This window comes from Zalophus californianus, chromosome 11 (genome assembly GCF_009762305.2).
Source record: "Zalophus californianus isolate mZalCal1 chromosome 11, mZalCal1.pri.v2, whole genome shotgun sequence".
Lineage (NCBI taxonomy): Eukaryota > Metazoa > Chordata > Mammalia > Carnivora > Otariidae > Zalophus > Zalophus californianus.
Window position 1 is genome coordinate 42,251,561 of NC_045605.1, and position 26,527 is coordinate 42,278,087.

At 37.7% G+C, this 26,527-nt stretch overlaps 1 protein-coding gene across 6 annotated transcripts in view; it reads right to left on the reverse strand.

Annotated features, from left to right (window-relative positions):
• Positions 1–26,527, reverse strand: part of NAALAD2 (N-acetylated alpha-linked acidic dipeptidase 2) — a 113,355-nt gene that overhangs the window by 35,381 nt on the left and 51,447 nt on the right. For all 6 annotated transcript variants that reach the window (XM_027578080.1, XM_027578077.1, XM_027578078.1 and 3 more), the window contains 7 exons: positions 19,468–19,531; positions 18,600–18,667; positions 15,491–15,582; positions 13,930–14,020; positions 12,149–12,413; positions 2,345–2,426; positions 1,125–1,217 (listed from right to left, as the gene is read on the reverse strand). In XM_027578080.1, coding sequence (XP_027433881.1) covers positions 1,125–1,217; positions 2,345–2,426; positions 12,149–12,413; positions 13,930–14,020; positions 15,491–15,582; positions 18,600–18,667; positions 19,468–19,531 — 755 coding nt within the window. The remainder of the gene's footprint in view (positions 1–1,124; positions 1,218–2,344; positions 2,427–12,148; positions 12,414–13,929; positions 14,021–15,490; positions 15,583–18,599; positions 18,668–19,467; positions 19,532–26,527) is intronic.

The following is a 26,527-nucleotide window of genomic DNA, read 5'->3' on the forward strand; positions in this document are numbered from 1 at the left end:
TTCACTTTTGAGAAAAAGATGTTTTGCTTATTAATAGACTAATACAGGTAAGAGGATTAATATGTAGATTTACTTTCAACTTTTTATTTGACATGTAAATACTTAACTGATGGCTATTTTACTTCTATCAGTAAATATATTCATATTATTTATCACTTTATAAAAATAGCAGCCATTTACTGAGTATATCCCTCTCTCAGTTAAATCTTCCACATTCCTGAAATCTGTAAGACTATATGGGGTGAAAGCAGTTATACTCTATAGCTGAGGAACCTGAGGTTTAGGTAAGTATTTTGCCCAGGTTACTTAGTATGAGCCAGAGCTGGGCTCTAAAAGCTTGTGCTTACAATTAAAGGTTAATACTAGTCAATAATACTTACAAGAAAGCTAACATACAGAACTGTCTCTGGTATGTCATCTGATGATAAACAGCCTCACAAATTTTCACCAAGGAACTGCAGTTTAAGAGGTACCTTAAAAAACTGGAGACTGTGCAAGCACACAGTCAAAATAGCAAAAGAAAACTTTATGTTAAGTTTTAGGGTTAGGGGTAGGGTTAGAGATACAGATACAAAAAGAGGATATTGCTTCAGCAGAATCGTGGCAGCCATCTTCAAAAACCTAAAATTTTCTATGGAAATAGATCTAAATTTATCCTATATGATTTTGGAGAGCTGAACAGGGTCAGGGAGAAAATTACAGGGAAAACGATCTTTATGAAGAAAACTTTGTTAACAGACATTTCTTAAAACGAGATGGACTTCCTCCTATCACTGTACGATTCAGAGGCTAAATAGCTACTTACCTCAGATGCTATAGAAAAGATTAATGTAGAACTTTGAACTACATAAGCTCTAGGATTCCCTTTAAGAGTCTATAGCTTTTAGATTTTCTTAGAGTTATTTTTCAACTACATTTATCATTTACATCTGCAGCAAAGCAATAAACACGAAGTTTTCTGATACTACAACTTATACTACTATACATAATCTTACCCATATTCCCCAGAGCATACATATTCACCTTCGGTTCATCTGATGGCAGCAGTTTAAAACAGACTTTGGCATGCTGGTTTTGGTCACAGTGAAGTATTTAATGTCCTTTAGTGAAAGGTGTTTCCTTACCTATAGAACCGCCTCCCTGGTAAACCAAGGGGATCGATGAATGCTCTCTCCAGGAGCATCAGTTGGTCATTCATGATTCTCACTGCAATGGGACTTGAAAAATAAGAGTTATAGTTACTTACCATGGAACTATATTGTTTTTTTTTATTTTATTATGTTAATCACCATACATTACATCATTAGTTTTTGTGTATTTTAAAATAATACAGGTTAAAGCATGGAAAAATAAACTTCTAAAGTCAGATTTTTAAGAAAATGCAGATTAACAGTAATGCTTTGTATTTAAACTACATATAACAACGGAGGCATCTTTCTAATACTCATAATAAGAGAGACCTATTGGAAATGGTTCGTTTTGTCAAGACCACAGAAAGGACAGAAAGACATTTTTAATTCTTTCTAGGAGGAGAGCCCAGCCTCCTGCAGAGGCAGATTGGGTGTACTATCAAGTTAATGCCACTGAGTAAAGGCTAAACAACAACAAATAAAGGGAACTTGCAACAGTCTGCAAGGAGAGTTGGGGTGGGGGGTAGCTGCACATCATGGGCAGGGAATCCCCTTTCATATTTGGAATCTGCCAACTCTTTTTGGGGTGCTACATAGGTTCTCTGGGCTTTCCTACAACCCAAGGGGGAGAGAGAAGCCCCTCAAAATGAAGGCTACATCTTGTTGCCAATATGGGTGGTGAAAAAGCTTATTCTAATTGGATCTGAACAAATAAATGTGACCTGGACTACAGTGTGGAACAATTTATACTTGTTAGATAATGTTTAAATACAACTTTTTCATTATATTTCAATCTAAAAGTGAAAAGCAGTTAAATGAAATGCAAAAAAAACTTCTGCAATTGGTCGGGGAAGTATTGGAAATGTGAAATTCATACTACAGATGCACTTAAACCGTGGAACTGTGAATTACCAGCTATCCTCCTTGGCCCTTGTGTTGGAATGAGTTTTTGGTCTACCATAGAGTAATGCTTCTCAAACTTCAATGTGAATACAAACCATTCTGGAGAGTCTTGTTAAAAAGCGCGGAATCCTAATTTAGGAGGTCTTCGATGGCGTTTGATATTCTAACAAGCTCGTAGTTAATGCTGATGCTGCTGGTTTACAGACCGTAGAGCAATGATGTAGAGTTGAATGCTTACAAGGTGTACACAATTCATTCTAGTAACTAGATCACTTTTCAAAATGATGCAGAGCTTTACATTTGAAACTTACTTATTAAGATCAACTTGTGTAAGTCTTCTATGAAAATCTGAAGCAGCATCTGAGAAGTTATTCACAGCAGAAAATAAAGAATCTTTTAAAAATACAAAAGAGGAAAGTCAGTAAGAGGAGCTTATATCACATGTTCACTTTCCCACCCACCCCATTCCAGGCTGATATGAGTGAATAAATACTGAAACAATGTTGAGCCTTCCTGCAGATCCATGGAAATCATCAGAAAATTTGTAACAGGAAAGGGAGGGGGCGGAGCAAGATGGCGAAGGAGTAGGAGACCGGGATTTCATCTGGACTCAGGAATTCAGCTGGATAGGGATCAAACCATTCTGAACACCTACGAACTCAACAACAGGAGATCAAAGAAAAGAATAGCATCAACTCTGAACAAAAAAGCGACTACTTTATGGAAGGTAGGATGTGCGGAGAAGTGAATCCGAGGCGGTATTTGGGAGGATAGACGGCAGGGGAGGGGGCCTCTGTCTGCCGCTTCTGGCAAGTGATAGAGCCACGGAGCACAAAATTGGAACTTTTAGAAGTCGGATCCGCTGAGGGACGCTCCAGTGGCTAAGCTGGTGGTGGAACCCTTGCAGGACAGTGTGTTCTCAGGACCCTCAGGGTCACAGAAGGACTGAGGGTGCCGGAGTGCGGCAGAGCTCTCAGGTATCAGAGCGGGGAAGCCGGCTGCAGAGACAGAGCCGAGGCATGGGCTCTCTGCTCGGGGTTGCCATAAACTGATCGGCAACACAGTTGGGCCACTGCTCCTCCAGCAGGGAACCAACAAGCGGCAGATTGGGGAGACTCCCCTTCCTCCCCTGGGAGGAGTGGCACAAGAGCGCACCGCAGGGATCTGCTGGGTTTGGAGACTCCACACGGGGTCGTGTGCCAGAGATAGAAATGCTCGGTCACAAGCTGGGTGAGCACGGAGTGCGGCCAGAGACCAGGGAGACGGGAGTAACTGACTGCTTTTCTCTGGGGGCGCACTGAAGAGCGGGGCCCCAAGTTCTGGGCTCCTGCGAGTGGAGACTGGGAGGCCGCCATTTTCACTGTTGTCCTCCAAAGCTGTAGGGAAAGCTTGCAGGGAACAAAAGCTCCCCAGAGCAAACCCAAGCGGATTGCTTAACCCAGACCAGCAAGGGCGGGGCAATTCCGCCTCCGGCAAAGACATTTAGGAGCCACGGCAACAGGCCCTTCCCCGAGAAGATCAGCAACAGCCAGACAAGACCAAGTTTACCGATCAATGAGAATGGCAGAACTCCAGGGCTAGGGGAATACTGCACATAGAATTCATGGCTCTTTTACCATGATTCATTAGTCTTTCAAATTTAATTTTTTTAACTTTTTTTTTGAATTTTTCTTTTTCCCTTTTTCAACCATCTTATCAATCCCTTTTTTAAAAAAAAAACTTATTTTTCATTTTTAGAGTCAGTCTATCCCTTCATAGTAGTTACCCTTATTTTTGGCATATATATATATATAAGTTCTCTCTTTAAAATTTTGAGATACAGTTTCTTCTAACATAGCAAAATGTACCCTAAATCTCTAGTGTATGGCTTTGTTCTACTCTGCCTGATCACATTCTATCCCTTTTTTTTTCTTTCCTTTTTTTAATCCTTTCTTTTTTCAAACGTCTTTTTTTAAAATTTTTTATAATTTTCAACTTTATAGTCATATTACATCCCTTCATCATATCAACCCATATTTTGTACATATATAAGTCTTTCTTTAAAATTTTAGGAGGCACTTTCTTCTAACAGACCAAAATACACCCAAAATCTAGTGTGAGCCACTAATCTATGCACCAGCCTGATCATATTTAGTCATAGTCTTGTTTTTTTGTCTTGTTTTGTTCTGTTTTTGTTTGTTTTTATCTTTTTTTTCCTTTTTTTTCCTTCCCTTTCTTTTCTCCTGGTTTCAGGTCTTTTCTGATTTGATTAGAATATATTTTCTGGAGACTTTGTTAACCTGTTAGCATTTTGTTCTCTCATTCATATATTCTCCTCTGGACAAAATGAGAAGACAAAAGATTCACCTCAATAAAAAGAACAAGAGGTAGTACCGTCTGCCAGGGACCTACTCAATATGGACATTAGTGCAATGTCAGACCTAAAGTTCAGAATCATGACTTTGAAGATACTAGCTGGGCGTGAAAAAAGCATGGAAGTTATTAGAGACACCATTTCTGGAGAAATAAAAGAACTAAAATCTAACCAAGTCGAAATCAAAAAGGCAATATTAAAGAGGTGCAATAAAAAATGGGGGCACTAACTGCTAGGATAAATGAGGCAGAATAAAGAATCGGCAATATAGAAGACCAAATGATGGAAAATAAAGAAGCTGAAAAAAAGAAAAATAACTACTGGAACACGAGGGCAGAATTCGAGAGATAAAGCGATACGATACGACGAAACAACATTAGAATAATTGGGATCTCAGAAGAAGAAGAAAGAGAGAGAGGGGCAGAAGGTGTATTGGAGCAAATTATAGGAGAGAAGTTCCCTAATGTGGGGAAGGAAACAGGCATCAAAATCCAGGAGGCACAGAGAACCCTCTCAAAATCAATAAAAATAGATCAACACCCCGACATCTAATAGTACAACTTATGAGTCTCAGAGACAAAGAGAAAATCCTGAAAGCAGCTCGGAGAAGACATATGTAACCTATAATGGGAGAAACATTAGATTGGCAACAGACCTATCCACAGAGACCTGGCAAGCCAGAAAGGACTGGCATGATATATTCACAGCACTAAACGAGAAAAATATGCAGCCAAGAATACTATGCCCAGCTAGGCTGTCATTGAAAATAGAAGGAGAGATAAAAAGCTTCCAGGACAAACAAAAACTAAAGGAATTCGCAAACACGAAACCAGCCCTACAAGAAATACTGACAGGGGTCCTCTAAGCAAAGAGAGAGCCTAAAAGCAGCATAGACCAGAAGGGAATACAGACAATATACAGTAATAGTCACCTTACAAGCAATACAATGGCACTAAATTCGTATCTTTTCATAGTTACCCTGAATGTAAATGGGCTAAATGCCCCAATCAAGAGACACAGGCTATCAGATTGAATTAAAAAGAAGACTCATCTATATGCTGTCTTTAAGAGGCTCATTTTAGACCCAAAGACACCCCCACATTGAAAGTGAAGGGGTGGAAAACGATTTACCATGCTAATGGACACCAGAAGAAAGCTGGGGTGGCAATCCTTATATCAGACAAATTAGATTTTAAAACACAGACAACAAAGAGATGAGGAAAGATACTATATCCTACTTAAAGGGTCTATCCAACAAGAAGATCTAACAATTGTAAATATCTATACCCCTAACATGGGAGCAGCCAATTATATAAGGCAATTAATAACAAAAGCAAAGAAACACATTGACAACAATACAATAATAGTGGGGGACTTTAACAGCCACCTGACTGAAATGGACAGATCATCTAAGCAAAAGATCAACAAAGAAATAAAGACTTTAAATGACACACTAAACCAAATGGACTTCACAGACATATTCAGAACATTCCATCCCAAAGCAACGGAATACACATTCTTCTCTAGTGCCCATGAACATTCTCCAGAAGATCAAATCCTAGGTCACAAATCAGGTCTCAACCGGTACCAAAAGACTGGGATTATTCCCTGCATATTTTCAGACCACCATGCTTTGAAACTAGAACTCAATCACAAGAGGAAAGTCAGAAGGAACTCAAATACATGGAGGCTAAAGAGCATCCTACTAAAGAATGAATGGGTCAACCAGGAAATTAAAGAAGAATTTAAAAAATTCATGGAGGGCGCCTGGGTGGCTCAGTTGGTTAAACGACTGCCTTCGGCTCAGGTCATGATCCTGGAGTCCTGGGATCAAGTCCCGCATCGGGCTCCCTGCTCAGCGGGGAGTCTGCTTCTCCCTCTAACCCTCTTCCCTCTCGTGCTTTCTCTCTCTCAAATAAATAAATAAAATCTTTAAAAAAAAAAAATTCATGGAAACCAATGAAAATGAAAACATAACTGTTCAAAATCTTTGGGATACAGCAAGGCAGTCCTGAGAGGAAAGTATATAGCAATACAAGCCTTTCTCAAGAAATAAGAAAGGTCTCAAATATACAACCTAACCCTACACCTAAAGGAGCTAGAGAAAAAACAGCAAATAAAGCCTAAACCCAGCAGGAGAAGAGAAATAATAAAGATCAGAGCAGAAATCAATGAAGTAGAAACCAAAAGAACAGCAGAACAGATCAACGAAACTAGGAGCTGGTTCTTTGAAAGAATTAAGAAGATTGATAAACCCCTGGCCAGACTTATCAAAAAGAAAAGAGAAATGACCCAAATCAACAAAATCATGAATGAAAGAGGAGAGATCACAACCAACACCAAAGAAATACAAGCAATTATAAGAACATATTATGAGCAACTCTATGCCAGCAAATTAGATAACCTGGAAGAAATGGATGCATTCCTAAAGATGTATCAACTGCCAAAACTGAACCAGGAAGAAATAGAAAACATGATCAGACTTATAACCACTAAGGAAATTGAAGCAGTCATCAAAAATCTCCCAACAAACAAAAGCCCAGGGTCAGATGGCTTCCCAGGGGAATTCTACCAAACATTTAAAGAAGAATGAATACCTATTCTCCAGAAACTGTTCCAAAAAATAGAAATGGAAGGAAAACTTCCAAACTCCTTTTATGAGGCCACCATTACCTTGATCCCCAAACTAAACAAAGACCCCATCAAAAAGGAGAATTACAGACCAATATCCTTGAAGAACATGGATGCAAAAATTTTCACCAAAATACTAGCCAATAGGATCCAACAGTACATTAAAAGGATTATTCACCATGACCAAGTGGGATTTATCCCTGGGCTGCAAGGTTGGTTCAACATCCGCAAATAAATCAACGTGATAAAATATATTAACAAAAGAAAGAACAAGAATCATATGATCCTCTCAATAGATGCAGAGAAAGCATTTGACAACGTACAGCATCCTTTCTTGATCAAAACTCTTCAGAGTATAGGGATAGAGGGTACCTACCTCAATATCATAAAAACCATCTATGAAAAACCTACAGCGAATATCATTCTCAATGGGGAAAAGCTGAGAGCTTTCTCCCTAAGGTCAGGAATGCGGCAGGGATGTCCACTATCACCACTGCTATTCAACATAGTATTAGAAGTCCTAGCCACAGCAATCAGACACAAAAAGAAATCAAAGGCATCCAATTCGGCAAGGAGGAAGGGAAACTCTCTTTGCAGATGATATGATACTTTATGTGGAAAATTCAAAAGACTCCACCCCAAAACTGCTAGAAGTCATACGGGAATTAAGTCAAGTGGCAGGATATAAAATCAATGCACAGAAATCAGTGGCATTCCTATACACCATCAAGACAGAAGAGAGAGAAATTAAGGATTCGATCCCATTTACAATTGCACCCAAAACCATAAGATACCTAGACATAAATCTAACCAAAGAGGCAAAGGATCTGTACTCAGAAAACTATAAAATACTCATGAAAGAAACTGAGGAAGACACAAAGAAATGGAAAAACGTTCCATGCTCATGGACTGGAAGAACAAACATTGTGAAGATGTCAACGCTACGTAGAGCAATCTACACATTCAATACAATCCCCATCAAAATACCATCCACTTTTTTCAAAGAACTGAAACAAATAATCCTAAAATTTGTATGGAACCAGAAGAGTCCCCAAATAGCCAGAGGAATGTTGAAAAAGAAAAGCAAAACTCGCGGCTTCCAATTCCGGACTTTCAGCTCTAGTACAAAGCTGTCATCATCAAGACAGTATGGTACTGGCACAAAAACAGACACATAGATCAGTGGAACAGAATAGAGAGCCCAGAAATGGACCCTCAATTCCATGGTCAACTAATCTTTGACAAAGCAGGAAAGAATGTCCAATGGAAAAAAGACAGTCTCTTCAACCAGTGGTGTTGGGAAAATTGGACAGCTACATGCAGAAGAATGAAACTGGACCATTTCCTTACACCTCACACAAAAATAGACTCAAAATGGTTGAAAGACCTCAGTGTGAGACAGGAGTCCATCAAAATCCTAAAAGGAGAACACAGGCAGCAACCTCTTCAACCTCAGCTGCAGCAACTTCTTCCTAGAAACATCGCCAAAGGCAAGGGGGGCAAGGGCAAAAATGAACTATTGGGATTTCATCAAGATAAAAAGCTTTTGCACAGCAAAAGAAACAGTCAACAAAACCAACAGACAACCGACAGAATGGGAGAAGATATTTGCAAATGACATATCAGATAAAGGGCTAGTATCCAAAATCTATAAAGAACTTATCAAACTCCACACCCAAAGAACAAATAATCCAATTAAGAAATGGGCAGAAAACGTGAACAGACATTTTTCCAAAGAAGACATCCAAATCGCCAAAAGACACATGAAAAATTGCTCAACATCGCTCGTCATCAGGGAAATCCAAATCAAAACCTCAATGAGATACCACCTCACACCAGTCAGAATGGCTAAAATTAACAAGTCAGGAAACGACAGATGTTGGGGATGTGGAGAAAGGGGAACCCTCCTATACTGTTGGTGGGAATGCAAGCTGGTGCAACCACTCTGGAAAACAGTATGGAGGTTCCTCAAAAAGTTGAAAATAGAGCTACCCTAAGACCCAGCAATTGCACTACTGGATATTTACCACAATGATACAAATTTAGGGATCCAAAGGGGTATGTGCACCCCAATGTTTATAGCAGCAATGTCCACAATAGCCAACCTGGAAAGAGCCAAGATGTCCATCGACAGATGAATGGATAAAGAAGAGGTGGAATATATACACAATGGAATATTATGCAGCCCTCAAAAGGAATGAGATCTTGCCATTTGCAATGACGTGGATGAACTGGAGGGTGTTATGCTGAGTGAAATAAGTCAATCAGAGAAAGACAGGTATCATATGATCTCACTGATATGAGGAATTCTTAATCTCAGGAAACAAACAGGGTTGCTAGAGTGGGGGTGGGGTGGGAGGGAGGGGGTGGCTGGGTGATAGACATTGGGGAGGGTATGTGGTATGGTGAGTGCTGTGAAGTGTGCAATACTGTTGAATCACAGATCTGTACCTCTGAAACAAATAATGCAATATATGTTAAGATAAAAAAAAAAAGATAGTAGGGGAAGAATGACGAGGGGGAAATTGGAGGGGGAGACGAACAATGAGAGATGATGTACTCTGAAAAACAATCTCAGGGTTCTAGAGGGGAGGGGGTGGGGGATCGGTTAGCCTGGGAATGGGTATTAAAGAGGGCACGTTCTGCGTGGAGCACTGGGTATTATGCACAAACAATGAATCATGGAACACTACATCAAAAACTAATGATGTAATGTATGGTGATTAACATAACAATAAAAAATTTAAAGAGAAAAAAAATTTGTAACAAAGAAACAGTATATAAAATAGAAAATGACTAAATTGTTTCTTCAGGAAATAACTTCCCACAGTCTAGGACATAAATCATTCTTTTAACTCCTAATTTACCAGAAATGCATCATTCATGTATGTACTCCTTCAATACATATTTATTGGTACATCTATATGCTAGATACTAGATACAGCTCTAGATGAGTTATGTTCCTGCAATTATTATAGTCTAAAACAGTATTAATCCCTCTTTGTCAGGAGTGCATTTAAGATCTTGTTTAAAGGCCACCTGTAACAAGCTGACATATGTGGACACAAATAGGATTGGGTTTTGTCTCGTCAAGCTTTCCTAGTTTACAAAGATTCTAAGGGCAGTGAGAAGGTTCTCAGTATATTTTTTATTACAACCACCTATTTATCATTTTGCATCTTTTCTAAACCAAACATTAACAGAAATTGATTTCCTTCCTTCCTTAATCCTGTGAAGCAGGGGATACAATATTCATTTTACAGATAGAGCACTTACTGTTCCAGACACATGATAAGTAAGGCCTTTTTTTTTGTCCTAAATATCCTTTAAGCTCTAATTAGTATTGCTGTTTTAAAAACCATGTACCAAATAATCTAATAATAGTTATTATCGAAGCTGAAGGAAAGTATTGAAGGAATTTTAGATTTCCAATGAACCACAATTGGAATACTGTGTACTCCTTAATTTGTTATCAGAAATACAATATTGATGGGTAAAAAAAGAAAGTATCCCTGATATTTAGTAACAGGTGAATAACTTCGGCATAAGCAATTTCAGTAGGGTAGGAAGACAGTTCACTGGATTGGTAGAAGGAAGTAAAGAACTGGAGACCGCAAGTGCAGATTATAGATCCATCCCATCCATCATTCCTTCATTAAAACATTTTCTGAGGGTCTGTTTTTGCCTGGCACTAAATGACGAATTTTGATTGGGAAGGGAGTAGGGCACATTAGGTAGAAGAAATGTTTATAAAGAATGTTTAATGCAGATGGACTGTCACCAATGAGATGGGGAGTTTGACAATATGGGGGGTATTAACATACATTAGGCTAATTAACCTGTGTCAACAGAGTCCTTCCACTTTAACTCTGTGCTCTCTCTGTAGGATCCTGACTTCAGCTGATAAAAAGTAATTCAAGAGAAAAGCAGGGCATCTAGGAAAAGAACTGGATGCTGGATAGCCAAAGAACTATGAATGTCCATCTTGCTGTGGGCTCTGCTTATTCATTTCATTTGCCTCATCATTCTCCAATTGCTCCTGTAAACACAATTTCCTAAATTTTCTTTGCATCATTTTATCTAGATCTTAGTACCTGCTGCTCATCATAACTTTGAAGATGACTAATTTGGATGTAGTAAATTCAAAAGACACTAATGACTACTCTGTACTTACTCTCTGTGTTCCACTGTACTTTCTGTGTACTCCTATAATAACTTGTCCCCAGCATTTTGGTCTTCTCCTTCACATGAGATTCTGTGCTCTTTGAGGGCAATGATTATTTTTCATACATCCTTGTATCTCCCAGGAAATAACACAGAACTTGTAGATGGTAGACACTGAATACAAATTTGACAATTCTGGTATATACTAAGAATATATACTCCCAGATTAAAAGAAAATGGTTACAATAAAACCCTACTAGTAGGTAACATTCATGAGCATAAGTGTCAGGCACCATTGTTTCCATATATTTACCAACTGATTCAGGCACAGCAGTCTTAGAAACATGTTGTATTCTTTACTGTTTCACTCCTAAGAAAATGGACGCACAGAGAGGGGCCACGTACCTCTCCCAACATCACACAGTGATTTAAATATTAGAGCCAGGATTTGAACTGGGTAACTGCTTCTAGACCCAGTGCTCAGTGCCACTGCACTATATTTCATCCCTGCTTTGTAGGGGGTACATAGTATAGGACAGTACTGCAAAATGGCTATGAAAGAATGCTTAAAACCATGTAAAAAGAATCCTCCATGTAGACAAATATATGCAATAATAACAGTAATTACCTATGTAGTGGAATAGGTTTTCTCTGTTTTCCCATCTTTGTGTAGTAGTGTTTATCTTACTAGTATTATTCTTTTAACAGTAAAAATATTTTTAAAGGCAGCAACACAGGGAAAATATTTACAAACCCAACGTTTATAGCACAATCTTAGCGAAATGGATTCATCCTACAAATATCAGATGAAATTACGTTCTTTAAAAGTGTTTAGTTTTTTTTCCAGAAGTCGGAATTAAGTGATGCAGGTATATATTCTGGGATCAAAGAGTATGCACTGGTGACAAAAGGAGACAGTATCTTAAAGCTCCAACTTAAAGATTATAAAATACCCAGCCATTCTTACCAAATGATACTCCATGGTCTCTCAATTGTTGGTCATGTTTCTTAGATAAATTGTAGATACTTGTTGCATAGTTTTTCAAAGCTTTTGCATAGTCTTCAATATTGAAAGGAATGATTTTAGAGTCTGCAAGCTCATAAACCAGTGCTCCTCGTAACTGAGCCACAGAAAGCTGTTTTTTAAATGTGGGATCATAAAACTTCTCTACTAATTCAAACGTCTCATAAATCGTATGGTATACTGGGTAGCTGCTGTATTTATCTGTTTTCTGGGGGAGAAAAAAAGGCAGGTATTAAATACAAACATTAAATATTCAAATTATAGGATTCATGTAACCATAAAAATGATTGCAGAAGAAAATACAACCATATGGCACCCTGAGTTTTATCACAATGAAGCAGAAAAAAGTTAAAATCTAACTATAACACTATCACCATATGTTCACTAGTTTAAAATTTTACTGGTGTTTTGTAATTCACGTAATCTTCACTCAAAATACTTCCTGAAAGTTGTCTTTATTGTATTTCTGATAACAAATTAAGGAGTACATACTCAAACTGCGTTATTAACACAGTTTAAAATTATTTATCAATTGACTGGAAATGAAAGGTTCTGGGCGGCTAAGAACCATATAGTTGAGGAATTTGATATTTAAGCACCTTGTCTGCCCTTCCAAAGTGTATAACCAAATGGCATTTACCCTTTATTACATAATTAATGGGCTACCATGATAAATTACTACATAGTGGTATTTTATGTAAATACTTTTTGACTTCTTAGGGCTGCCTTTCCTAAGTTTAGTTTTTGTTTATCTGCTACTTTGGTTAATATTTTTATTGCTTTTAGTATCACTAAAAGGAATCCATGTGTTAGTCTCTAATACTCTGCTTTTAATCCACAATGTCTTAGAAATTAGATGGCTTTGTTCAGATTGATGACAGAATATAAAAGTGAATAGGCCTTGAAAGAGTTTAATGAGTATTAGTATACAGATTTATACATTTATTTTGGGTTATTTTAGAGCTGTTTTTGCTTCCATCTCTGTTCTCAGTCACATTCTGGATAGTCAGATTTACAAGAGGTATGTATTCTAGACAAGCAAGATGTTGGTGTACTGTGATTATGATCTGAAAATTATTAAAATCTGACAAATCTGAATTTACTGATGTAATCTTCAGTTTGGTTTATCACATAATTTATAACATAAGCAGACATGGTATATGTTGGCATATCCTAGGACTCGTATATTATCAATGTGTTTGAGTAACAATGGTGTACACTAGTCAGTGCAGAACTGAAACGAGAATCAACTAAAAATCGGGAGGAACTTATTTTATACCCTCATCAAGAGCCCTAGCCTCAGATGACAGTCAGGAGTGGGAATGTGAAGAGGGGCTACTGACAGTAAAGGCTCTTGTAACCCTGTAACCAACACAGGTTCTTCACTGCATATTTTCCTCAGGAAAAGATGAGAAGAATGAGGCTTTCCAACAAAGCCTGTGCCAAAAACGGATATGAACTACTTGGTTCTGATAACCAGCAAAGTACCTGGCATTACTCTGATAACTACCACTTCACTGAATAATCCTGCAGGGAAAATTGACAGAATAACCCAAATTAATTCTGAGTCCATCTATAAAGGGACATGGAAGTCAGCCTTTGCCCCTGGGATTCTTCCTGGGCTGCGTGACCTAGTGCCCTGGTGCCAAAAAACTAAACTGTTTAAAATTCCTAACAAAAAGTTGGATAAAGTGCTGTGTATCCAAAATAATAAAATGGCTTACCCTATTCTTAGTGTAACGGGCTCTGCCTGAAGCAATTCCAAGTCTCTGAAAATAAGCTTCAAAATCACTTCCAGATCCCAGTTTGTTGATTCTAGATGTAGAATATAAATATATATACACACAGGGAGAAATAAATTAAAACAATTATGAAATAAATGGGACAGTGAATCCAAGCAAGGAATTGCATAGCATATTTACAAGAATTAGGAGAAGGTACACCATTACACAATATTTTACTATCATGTGATAAAAATATATTCTGCATTGACTGACTACAGCCAGAGTTGAACAGTACCAACAAAGACAGCAGCGTAGTGACTACAGTCTGGTTTTTTTTTTTTTTTTTTTTTAAGGATTTTATTTATTTATTTGACAGAGTGAGAGCACAAGCAGGGGGAGCGGCAGGCAGAGGGAGAAGCAGACTCCCACTGAGCAGGGAGCCCGAGACTATAGTCTCTCTAATATTTTCAGCATTTTATGGTATTTATTTAGAGGGGAAAATAAGATTTGGTTACTCTCAGAGAACTATAATCTAGTAAGAAAACTGCCATGAGGGACGCCTGGGTGGCTCAGGTCATGATCCAGGGTCCTGGGATCGAGCCCTGCATCGGGCTCCTTGCTCAGCAGGGAGTCTGCTTCTCCCTCTGCCTCTCCTAGTGTTTTTTGTTTTTTTCTCTCTCTCTCTGTCAAATAAAATCTTTTAAAAAAAACTGCCATGATAAAGTATATTTAAAATAAAAATTAAGAACAAATAAAAATATTTAAGATCATTAAGAATCTCAATGTGCCTTATTTAGAAATTTAATCAAAATACATTTCTTTGCATATAGTAAAGAAAACCACTACATACATATTTATATATACATATATAATAACAAAAATTCTTAATAAAATGGTGAGTAAAGCAGAATATGCATTAGGAACATAACTATATACTTCCAAACTATTATGTGTTGAGATTTAGACCTCGGCTTTTTTTTTTAAGATTTTATTTATCCCAGGACCCTGAGGTCATGACCTGAGCCAAAGGTGGACGCTTAACCAATAGGGCCACCCAGGCACTCCTGACCTTGGATGTTTTTAAAACCTTTTTTTCTAATCCAGTAATTTTTTTTTAATAAGCATGTGAAACTATACTGGAAATGCAAACTTCCACAAGACTTATTTGGAATACAGAATGAAGCTATACACTCTTACTAGTTTTTAGAAATAGTATTGCAGGAGAAACAAAAAATTCAAGGAAGCTGCTATTGTAACTTATTTGAAGTTACATGATTTATTAATCTATCTAACACATATTTGAAATTTAATGCAAGAATGCAAAACAATACCTGATAATGTGGCAAAATAATTTTGACTAAAAGTCTGCAAAACTAGAATCTATTATAGATTGAATGATGGCTATTCTGTCCAATTAGCAAATCAAACGCTACAGAGGGATTCTCTGGGATTATCTTTCCTCTACTCAAATTGTTGACACATCTAAGAATTGCATGTCTGGGGAAACAAGGAGCAAAGGGGAATTCATAATTTATAATTATAATTTATCCTAGTAATTTACCTAGGAAAATTTATATTTTCAGATGAAGGGTCCTTTTCCAACCAGCTTTCATAAAGAGATTTACTCTCAAAACCATCATCTGGGCTGGAGATCTGGAATGAAAAAATCAAATATTGTGAATTAGAGGCAGAATCAACTAAAATCTGACCATGTTATCAACTTACTATATGGATATGTGTTATGTTCTTTATAGAAAAACAAAAGCAATTGGCAAGAAAAAAATCCAACCAAATTCTTGTTCATTTTTGTTGTCTGCCTAATGGTAATTTTGCCAGAGACCTGGGATAAAATTTCCTGCTTCTTTTGGTAAGCTTTTTACTAGAGTTCCAGATTTTTAAAAAATGTCATCACTTTGGTTTTTGGGAGCTTAGATCTCTTTTAGTGGCAAGTTACTGGGGGAAACTAATTTAGAAAGATTTACTTTAGTAAATTGCTTTTGTCCAAGAAGACCTATAAAAAAAGGCCTCGGGGCAACAGATATGCCTAAAGAAGCTAAGCCTAAAATTGGCAATGTAAGTCCTGGTTTTGTAGGGCAGGTGGGATAAAGAGGAAATGCCATTTTAGAAAGTCAAATTATATTTAAACAAAGTTGGAATTTGATGGGTTTTAAAAGCTCTGTATAACCTCAGATTTCTCTTGGAAATTCTAAGAGCTTCTGTAATGCATGAACCTTTTTTACTACCCTCATTAAAAGTATGCCCACAAACATAACTTTTCTCTCTCCACTTGAAGAAAAGCAGGGTCACGTGGGAGAAAAATTGCAGACTTCGAAGGCTAAAGTCTATTTTAAAAATCCATATTATCACACATACCCACCTAAAATTTGGTTATAGCTCTACTTTGTTAAAAAAAAAAAAAAAGGGCATACCCTACTTATGCAGCTCTGAAAGCATTATAACCTTTGGTGTACTGTTTCCCCTCTTGAAGCCCTAGTTTTGTGGAAGTGGGGATAATGGTCCCCATCTTAACATAAATATCAGTTCCTCTGATATTTTCTCTGGCCTTATACAGAGTTGGTTGTTACCTCATCATTGCATATGCAGCCCTGAGCTTAGAAACAGTCCTGGCACTCCACAGTCATCCCTTTACATGTTGCAGCTGCAGAGATGTTCTGTTCATTTCTAGCCAACTCACCGGGTTCTACTCTACTCTGCTCCTGCCAACTTGCAATAGCTAAGAACCTGTTCCAACTCCCACATCCTGCTTAGATTGAATTCCCCCAAAAATCCTTTCATTTCCTGGAATCACCATCTCAGTGTAGTACTAACCAGAATGGTGTCCCTTCAGCCTGGTCTCCCTGGATCATACTTTCTGTCTCTGATATACACACCTTCATAGATGCTGACCCTCCTCCATTATTTCAACACCCTGTCCCATTTCTTTCTTTTATCAGGCAGCTGCCCTTCTCTCTAAGCTCTGCCCTCTACAACTCTTATCCTATTCTCATGTTACCAGCATGGTTTGACTGTGCCAACACACACTAGGGGTTGGTAAAATTGTAATAATCAGCTCACAGGAGAATACAAGTCTTTTTCTACTGGGTTTTGGTATAGCCATAGATAAGCATCTGCCTCTGTACAAAGGGGCATAGACCTAAACATATCCCTGTTGGCCCTAACATTCATACTCTTTTATTTTGAAAGAGCACAAGCATGGGGGGAGGAGCAGAGGGAAAGAGCATCTCAAGCAGGCTCCATGTTGACACAGCTCCATCTCACGACCCTGAGATCATGACCTGAGTCAAAATCAAGAGTCAGACGCTTAACTGACCAAGCCACCCAGGCACCCTGAAAATTCTTCTTATTCTTGAGATCAAAGGCAGGAGCCATCTCTAGGACAGCACAAAGCATAAGTGTATATGCTGAGAAGGACTTTCTCAGGCTTTAGATAAGATTTTTTTTATAGGACATTCCAATAAAAGGATCAAGAACACAAGCTACCCAATATGTTGAGAGTTGTGATGAGAATAATGAGAGAACTCTCATTTGAGAAAACTAGTTTTTATAGACACTAAAAGGAGAAAGGAAAGGGCAATAATAAGGGAAAGTAGGAAACAGTACCTTCAGAAAAGTGACACTACTTCACATTGTAATGTAAAGTGATAACATCAAAGAAATATTTCTGTAATTAAATTCTACAATGAACTATTTAAATGAAGTACACAGATGTTAAGTGAATGGATTATATAATTTTTAGAGTACATTAGAGTTCAGAGTACTTTTTTACCAATATTTACAAAATTCCTATATGACAAGAATTATTTTCATTTTGCTGTTAGAGGTGCTACAGCTTATTCTATTCACTACACTAATACAGAGTGATCTTTCTAATGAACAAATATGATAATGTATAACCTTGTTAGATTTTTAATTTCTCTATCGCCAGATTTCTGAATTTGGCTTATTTCTCAGCCCCATTTCTTACCATCTTTCCACCAAAACCTTATGTTCATGTCACACTGAGCCACCTAGAGGTCAGGAAATATTCTCTTTCATATCTCCACATCTGTTTTAGGTACTGTGTTCTATGCTAAGAATGCCTTTTCTCTTACTTTCACATCCTTCCATTTTACAGGCCAAGCACTAATTATTCTATAAACCTCTTCTCATGCTTCCCCAGCTACCCCAGGATTTCAGATTCTCTATTCCATAATTGTTCTCCATTGTTGGTAGTACCCAATATTCTACTGAAGTATAAATCCTCATTTACAAGAGTGTATCCTCTCTGGATTACTAAGTATTTGGATTCAGTGACCATGTCTTTTTATTGTTGCTGCTGCTAGAATTCACTATGTAGGGTCTGAACCCAAGGCCTTTTCCATTTTCAGCTCAGTGTTCTGTTCTATCAAAATGCCTCTACCACATGAAATTATGTACCTAATACTTGACAACAGTGCACACAATTATTAATAGCTACTATTAGAAGAGACTAGCAATACTATTTTTATAGTTAGGTCATTTAAATACTGTATTAAAGATTTTGTTCTGACTTGGTATATACACAAATCAGCTATATCTCTCACCACTTTAAAAATCAGTACCACTAATTAAGAAAACATGTGTCATTCACTTATCCATTCATCAGAAAACATTAAGACAGATTTATTTACCTCTTTTGTTAGTTTATACACCAATTGGTAAAGAAGAGGTGTACAGTCAACTCTGAGAGTATAATTGCCTGAAAAAAATAGAGTATATTTTAATACTTCCAAATGAAATTCCAATAGAAGTCTAATTCTATTTCTAATTGTAAACAAGGTATAATAGACTTGAAATTGAAGGCATCATTCTCAAGGAATTAGAATGGAGTGGAAATAGTTCCTCAGGAGCAAGAGAGGTTGCAGTGTATAGGAGGGCTTTGGATGCTAAGGCAGCAAGTCCCACAGTAATCCTAGCATCATTCTTAAGGTGCTATCTCTTAGGGGGACTTTGGCAAAGGAAGTGATAAAGCTATACCATCCATTCTTTATTTACTCAATTCAACAGTATCAAGACATAAGACTAGAGCATTTCAGTAACTCGTAAGTATGCTCTAACATTACCTAGACATCATCATACAATGAAAGCTTAGAGACACAAATGTCACATGTTGAGTTCCAAGGGAAGTCTGTGTTTACTTCAAATTGTTCCAATACATACAGGAGGTATTTCTATATAAATATTCTGTAAAATATTCTGAAATATTTTAGCCTAATTTGTTTAATATCTCCACAGGAAGAATATGATTAATATTAATACTAGAGTTTTAAGTAGTAATTCAAGATAGGCAAATAGCAAATATACTAAAATTATGATCAGTAGCTTAATTATGAATCATACACTCATTCATTTGAATCATGATTTTCCCTGTGGTAAAATGGAAAATGAAGGTATCATTGAAGAACTTCATAGGAAGAAAATAACCTTAGTTTACAAGTTAGTTACAATTTGCAGACTTAAAAGATGGTACATGGTTTCATAATCTGAAATAAAATATACCTTCTATAGATGAATCTGAGTTGATATAAGCAATGCTTCTCTCCTGGAGTGTTTTTGCATTCTCCTATAGTTGAAGCAAAGTTGTTAATTCACAATATTTATAATTGTGGAAATGTAAAATAAAACTAAGCAAATTAATTTAGTATAAAAGTGGTCTACAGATATCTTTATGAATCAAATACCTATGCCTTTGAACATAATTTCTAAGAAAATGCAGATAACTGGCTGGTTGACATTAATGCAATTAAAATCAGTAGGGAAAATATCACACATAGCTACTGTTTATAGCAATAGCAGGAATTGTCACAGAAAAAGTATTTTCAAAGTGTGGTTCCTTGATTCCTTGCATTAGAATATGAAGGGGTGACGCTCCCAGAATCTGGGCCCCACTGCAGACCTAATGAAAAATAATTTCTGAAAGGCCTGGAAATCTGTATTTTGTACAAGGTATCCCTGGAAGTCCTTACACATACTGAAGTTTGAGAGATATAGTGAGACTGGATACCCAAGTAAAGTATAAGTGAGAAATAGAGAATTTCCATTTATCTATTTTTAAAAGAGGAGATATAAAGAAAAAATAATTTTAAAAGATAGAAAACTACAGGGAGAGAAGGAAAGACATTAGGACAGTCTCTCTTTTTCCCCCTTCCCCTCACTCTCACTCCTAACACACACACACACACACACACACACACACACAAGATAAAGTAGAAAATACTATCACATAGATGGGAATATGCTGAGAGAGGCTTTTATTTCCATCTAGTTTGCTACCTTATAAGAACACGCTATAATAGGAGGCAGTCCAAGATAGAAGCATAGAAATACCCTGAACTCAGTTCCCAGACATACCAAATCTATACCTACATACAGAGCAATTCCTCCTGAAGAACTAAGGGCTGATTGAACAGCTTCTACACAACAAAGAATAGAGGGACCACATAAAGGAGAGTAGGAACAGCAGAGACACAGTAACATTGAGAACACCCACCCCCAATGTGGCAACCTATAGTAGGGAGAGATAGAACTGAGGGGCCCATGTGCAGACTTGCCCACCCTGGGGAACAGAAAATCAAAACAAAACACAGATAGTAGTTTAAAGGGAAAATAGACTATTAAAGTGAAGGAAATTCATTTACTAACCTTAGAATGTCTGCCAAATGGGCTTAACTGCTGGAACTCTCTCCAGAGTCAGAGGTACTCAGTCCCCTAACCCAAACCAGCTCCAGCTGTCCCACCAAGGTGACCCAGGGACAAAGCACCCACATCATACCTGGCCTGCTCCCATGCCATCTGCAGCCATCCCACCAAAGCAGCCCCAATGTGGAGCACTCCAAAAACCCGTGGCCTGAGCCTGCTCCTTTCAGCTGTCCCTCCAGGGTGACCATGCAAAGCACTCCAGGAACCCCTGGATTACACTTGCTTCAGCTCCAGCTGACCTGACAAGGGTGTCTCCTGTGCAGAGTGCCCCAGCCAATACCCATCCAGCACCAATCAGCTAGCCAAAGCCACTAAGCACACAGTCTACACAGGGGACATTCTTAAGAAAGGCCACTTCTTCAAGACTGGGAGAGGTACCTGTTCCATCTAATTCATAGAAACAAACACAAACTGAGACAAAAATCAGGAGACAGAGGAAGATGTTCCAAACAAAAGAATATGACCTCAGAAAAAGAACTAAAATTCATAAAGATGCTCACCAGACTTGAGAGAAGAGTGGATGAATTCAGTAAGAACTTCAACAAAGAGACAGAAAATATAAAAAGAAACCCACCAAAACTAAAAAGTACAACAACTAAAATGAGAACACTAGAGGGAATCCACATGAGAGTAGAGGAACCAGAAGAACAGATCAGTAAGCTGGAAGACAGGGTATTGAAAAGCAACTAAGTTGAACAGCAAAAGAAATTTTTTAAATGAGGACAAGTTAAGTGACCTCTGCAACAACGTTAAACATAAATTTTGCAATATAGAGTTCCCAGAAGGAGAAACAGAGAGAAGGGAGCAGAAAACTTATTTGAAGAAATAACAGCTGAAAACTTCCCTAATTTGGGTAAGAAAACAGATATCCAGGAACCCCAAAAAAGATGAATCCATGAGATTAGATCTCATGATATGTCAAAAAGCAAATCTCAATAAGTTTAAGACTTATATTAAGCATCTTTTCTTTCTTTTTTCTTTACATTTTTTTAAATTTTATTATGTTAATCACCATACATTACATCATTAGTTTTTGATGTAGTGTTCCATGATTGTTTGCGTATAACACCCAGTGCTCCATTCAGTACCTGCCTCCTTTAATACCCATCACCAGGCTAACCCATCCTCCCAACCCCCTCCCCTCTAAAACCCTCAGTTTGTTTTTCAGAGTCCAGTCTCTCATGGTTTGTCTCCACCTCCGACTGCCCCCCTACACTTTACCAATCCTATATTTTTTATTAACATATATTATTTGTTCCAGAGGTACAGGTCTGTGATTCAACAGTCTTATACAATTCACAGTGCTCACCATAGCACATACCCTCCCCAATCACCAGCCACCCCATCCCTCCCACGCCCCACCACTCCAGAAACCCTCAGTTTGTTTCCTGAGATTAAGAATTCCTCATATCAGTGAGATCATATGATACTTGTCTTTCTATGACTTATTGCTTGACAAGATTTCATTCCTTTTGATGGCTGCATAATTGTATATATATATACCACACCTTCTTTATGCATTCATCTGTCGATGGACATCTTGGCTCTTTCCATAGTTTGGCTATGGACATTTGGCTGTGGACATTGCTGCTATAAATATCGGGATGCACGAACCCCTTCAGATAACTACACTTGTATCTTTAGGGTAAATACCCAGTAGTGCAATTGCTGGGTCGTATGGTAGCTGTATTTTCAATTTTTGAGGAACCTCCATACTGTTTTCCAGAGTGGCTGCACCAGCTTGCATTCCCACCAACAATGTAGGAGGGTTCCTTTTTCTCTGCATCCCCGCCAATGTCTGTCATTTCCTGACTTGTTCATTTTAGCCATTCTGACTGGTGTGAGGTGGTATCTCATTGAGGTTTTGATTTGGATTTCCCTGATGCCAAGCAATCTTCAGCTGGATGTCTTCTTTGGAAAAATGTCTGTTCATGTCTTCTACCCATTTCTTGATTGGATTATTTGTTCTTTGGGTGTGGAGTTTGAGAAGTTCTTTATAGATTTTGGATACTAGCCCTTTATCTGATATATCATTTGCAAATATCTTCTCCCATTCTGTCGCTTGTCTTTTGGTTTTGTTGACTGTATCTTTTGCTATGCAAAAGCTTTTTATCTTGATGAAGTCCCAATAGTTCATTTTTGCCCTTGCTTCCCTTGCCTTTAGCGATGTTTCTAGGAAGAAGCTGCTGCGGCTGAGGTCGAAGAGGTTGCTGCCTGTGTTCTCCTTTAGGATTTTGATGGACCCCTGTCTCACACTGAGGTCTTTCAATGATTTTGAGTCTATTTTTGTGTGTGGTGTAAGGAAATGGTCCAGTTTCATTCTTCTGCATGTGGCTGTCCAATTTTCCCAACACCATTTGTTGAAGAGACTGTCTTTTTTCCATTGGACATTCTTTCCTGCTTTGTCAAAGATTAGTTGACCATGGAGTTGAGGGTCCATTTCTGGGCTCTCTATTCTGTTCCATTGATTTATGTGTCTGTTTTTGTGCCAGTACCATACTGTCTTGATGATGACAGCTTTGTAATAGAGCTGAAAGTCCGGAATAGTGATGCCGCCAGCTTTGCTATTCTTTTTCAACATTCCTCTGGTTCCGTACAAATTTTAGGATTATTTGTTCCATTTCTTTGAAAAAAGTGGATGGTATTTTGATAGGGATTGCATTAAATGTGTAGATTGCTCTAGGTAGCATTGACATTTTCAGAATTTTTGTTCTTCCAATCTATAAGCATGGAACATTTTTCCATTTCTTTGTGTCTTCCTCAGTTTCTTTAATGAGTATTTTATAATTTTCTGAGTACAGATTCTTTGCCTCTGGTTAGATTTATTCCTAGGTATCTTATGGTTTTGGGTGCATTTGTAAGTGGGATAGACTCCCTAATTTCTCTTTCTTCTGTCTTGTTGGTGGTGCATAGGAATGTCACTGATTTCTGTGCATTGATTTTATATCCTGCCACTTTACTGAATTCCTGTATGAGTTCTAGCAGTTTTGAGGTAGAGTCTTTTGGGTTTTCCACATAACGTATCATATCATCTGCAAAGAGTGAGAGTTTGACTTCTTTGCTGATCTGGATGCCTTTTATTTCTTTTTGTTGTCTGATTGCTGTGGCTAGGACTTCTAATACTATGTTGAATACCAGTGGTGATAGTGGACATCCCTGCCGCGTTCATGACCTTAGGGTGAAAGCTCTCAGTTTTTCCCCATTGAGAATGATATTCACTGTGGGTTTTTCATAGATGGCTTTTATGATATTGAAGTATGTACCCTCTATGCCTATACTCTGAAGAGTTTTCATCAAGAAAGGATGCTGTACTTTGTCAAATGCTTTTTCTGCATCAATTGAGAGGATCATATGGTTCTTGTTCTTTTTTTTAGTAATGTATTGTATCACATTGATTGATTTGCAGATGTTGAACCAACCCCGCAGCCCAGGGATAAATCCCACTTGGTCGTGGTGAATAATCCTTTTAATTAATATACTGTTGGATCCTACTGCTAGTATTTTGGTGAGAATTTTTGCATCCATGTTCAAGGATATTGGTCTGTAATTCTCCTTTTTGATGGGTTCTTTATCTGGTTTTGGGATCAAGGTAATTATAGCAGAGAACTTCACTAATTTGGGGAAGGAAACAAGCATCAAAATCCAGGAGGCACAGAGAATCCCCCTCAAAATCAATAAAAATAGGTCAACACCCTGACATCTAATAGTAGAACTTACAAGTCTCAGAGACAAAGAGAAACACTTGAAAGCAGCTCGATCAAGAGATCTATAACTTACAATGGTAGAAATATTAGACTGGCAACAGACCTATCCACAGAGACCTGGCAGGCCAGAAAGGACTGGCATGATATATTCACAGCACTAAGAAAAATATGCAGCCAAGAATACTATATCCAGCTAGGCTGTCATTGAAAATAGAAGGAGAGATAAAAAGCTTCCAGGACAAAGAAAAAATAAAGGAATTTGCAAACACAAAAGCAGCCCCACAGCATATATTGAAAGGGGTCCTCTAAGCAAAGAGAGAACCTAAAAGTACCATAGACCAGAAAGGAACACAGACAATATACAGTACCAGTCACCTTATAGGCAATACAGTGGCACTAAATTCATATCTTTCAATAGTTACCCTGAATGTAAATGAGCTAAATGCCCCAATCAAAAGACACAGGCTATCATATTGGATAAAAAAACAAGACCCATCGATATGCTGTCTGCAAGAGACTCATTTTAGACCCAAAGACACCCCCACATTGAAAGTGAGGGGGTGGTAAACGATTCAACAGGCTAATGGACACCAAAAGAAAGCTGGGGTGGCAATCCTTATATCAGACAAATTAGATTTTAAACCAAAGACTGTAATAAGTGATGAGGAAGGACACTATATATTACTTAAAGGGTCTATCCAACAAGATCTAACAACTGTAAATATCTATGCCCCTAACATGGGAGCAGCCAATTATATAAGCCAGTTAATAATAAAAGCAAAGAAACACATTGAGAACAATACAATAGTAGTGGAGGACTTTAACACCCCCCTCACTGAAATGGGCAGATCATCTAAGCAAAATATCAACAAGGAAATAAAGACTTTAAGTGACTAACTGGACCAAATGGACTTCACAGATATATTCAGAACATTCCATCCCAAAGCAACAGAATACACATTCTTCTCTAGTGCCCATGGAACATTCTCCAGAATAGATCACATCCTAGGTCACAAATCATGTCTCAACCGGTACCAAAAGATTGGAATCATTCCCTGCATATTTTCAGACCACAATGCTTTGAAACTAGAACTCAATTACAAGAGGAAAGTCGGAAAGAACTCAAATACATGGAGGCTAAAGAGCATCCTACTAAAGAATGAATGGGTCAAAGAGGAAATTAAAGAATTAAAAAAAATTCATGGAAACCAATGCAAATGAAAACACAACTGTTCAAAATCTTTGGGATGCAGCCAAGGCAGTCCTAAGAGGAAAGTGTATAGCAATACAAGGCTTTCTCAAGAAACAAGAAAGGTCTCAAATACACAACCTAACCCTACACCTAAAGGAGCTGGAGAAAGAACAGCAAATAAAGCCTAAACCCAGCAGGAGAAGAGAAATAATAAAGATCAGAGCAGAAATCAATGAATTAGAAACCAAAAGACCAGTACAACAGATCAATGAAACTAGGAGCTGGTTCTTTGAAAGAATTAACAAGATTGATAAACCCCTGGCCAGACTGATCAAAAAGAAAAGAGAAATGACCCAAATAAACAAAATTAATAAACCAGTAGCCAGACTCATCATGAAAGAGAAGACTCAGGTAAAATCAGAAAAAAAGAGAAGTTAAAACTAACATGACAGAAACATAAAAGATTATAAAAGACTATTATAAAATATTATACACCAACAAACTGGACAAGCTAGGAGAATGCAAAGCTGGTAGAGCCACTCTGGAAAATAGTATGGAGTTTCCTCAGAAAGTTGAAAATAGAGCTACCCGATGACCCAGCAACTGCACTACTGGGTATTTACTCCAAAGATACAAATGTAGTCATCAGAAGGGGCACCTGCACCCCAATGTTTATAGCAGCAATGTCCACAATAGCCAAACTATTGGAAAGAGCCCAGATATATCCATCGACAGATGAATGGATAAAGAAGATGTGGTGTATATATATATATATATATATATATATATATATATATATATACAGTGGAATATTATGCAGCCATCAGAAAAATGAAATCTTGCCATTTGCAATGACGTGGATAGAACTAGAGGGTATTATGCTAAGCAAAATAAGTCAATCGGAGAAAGAATTATCATATGATCTCACTGATATGTGGAATTTGAGAAACAAGGCAGAGGATCA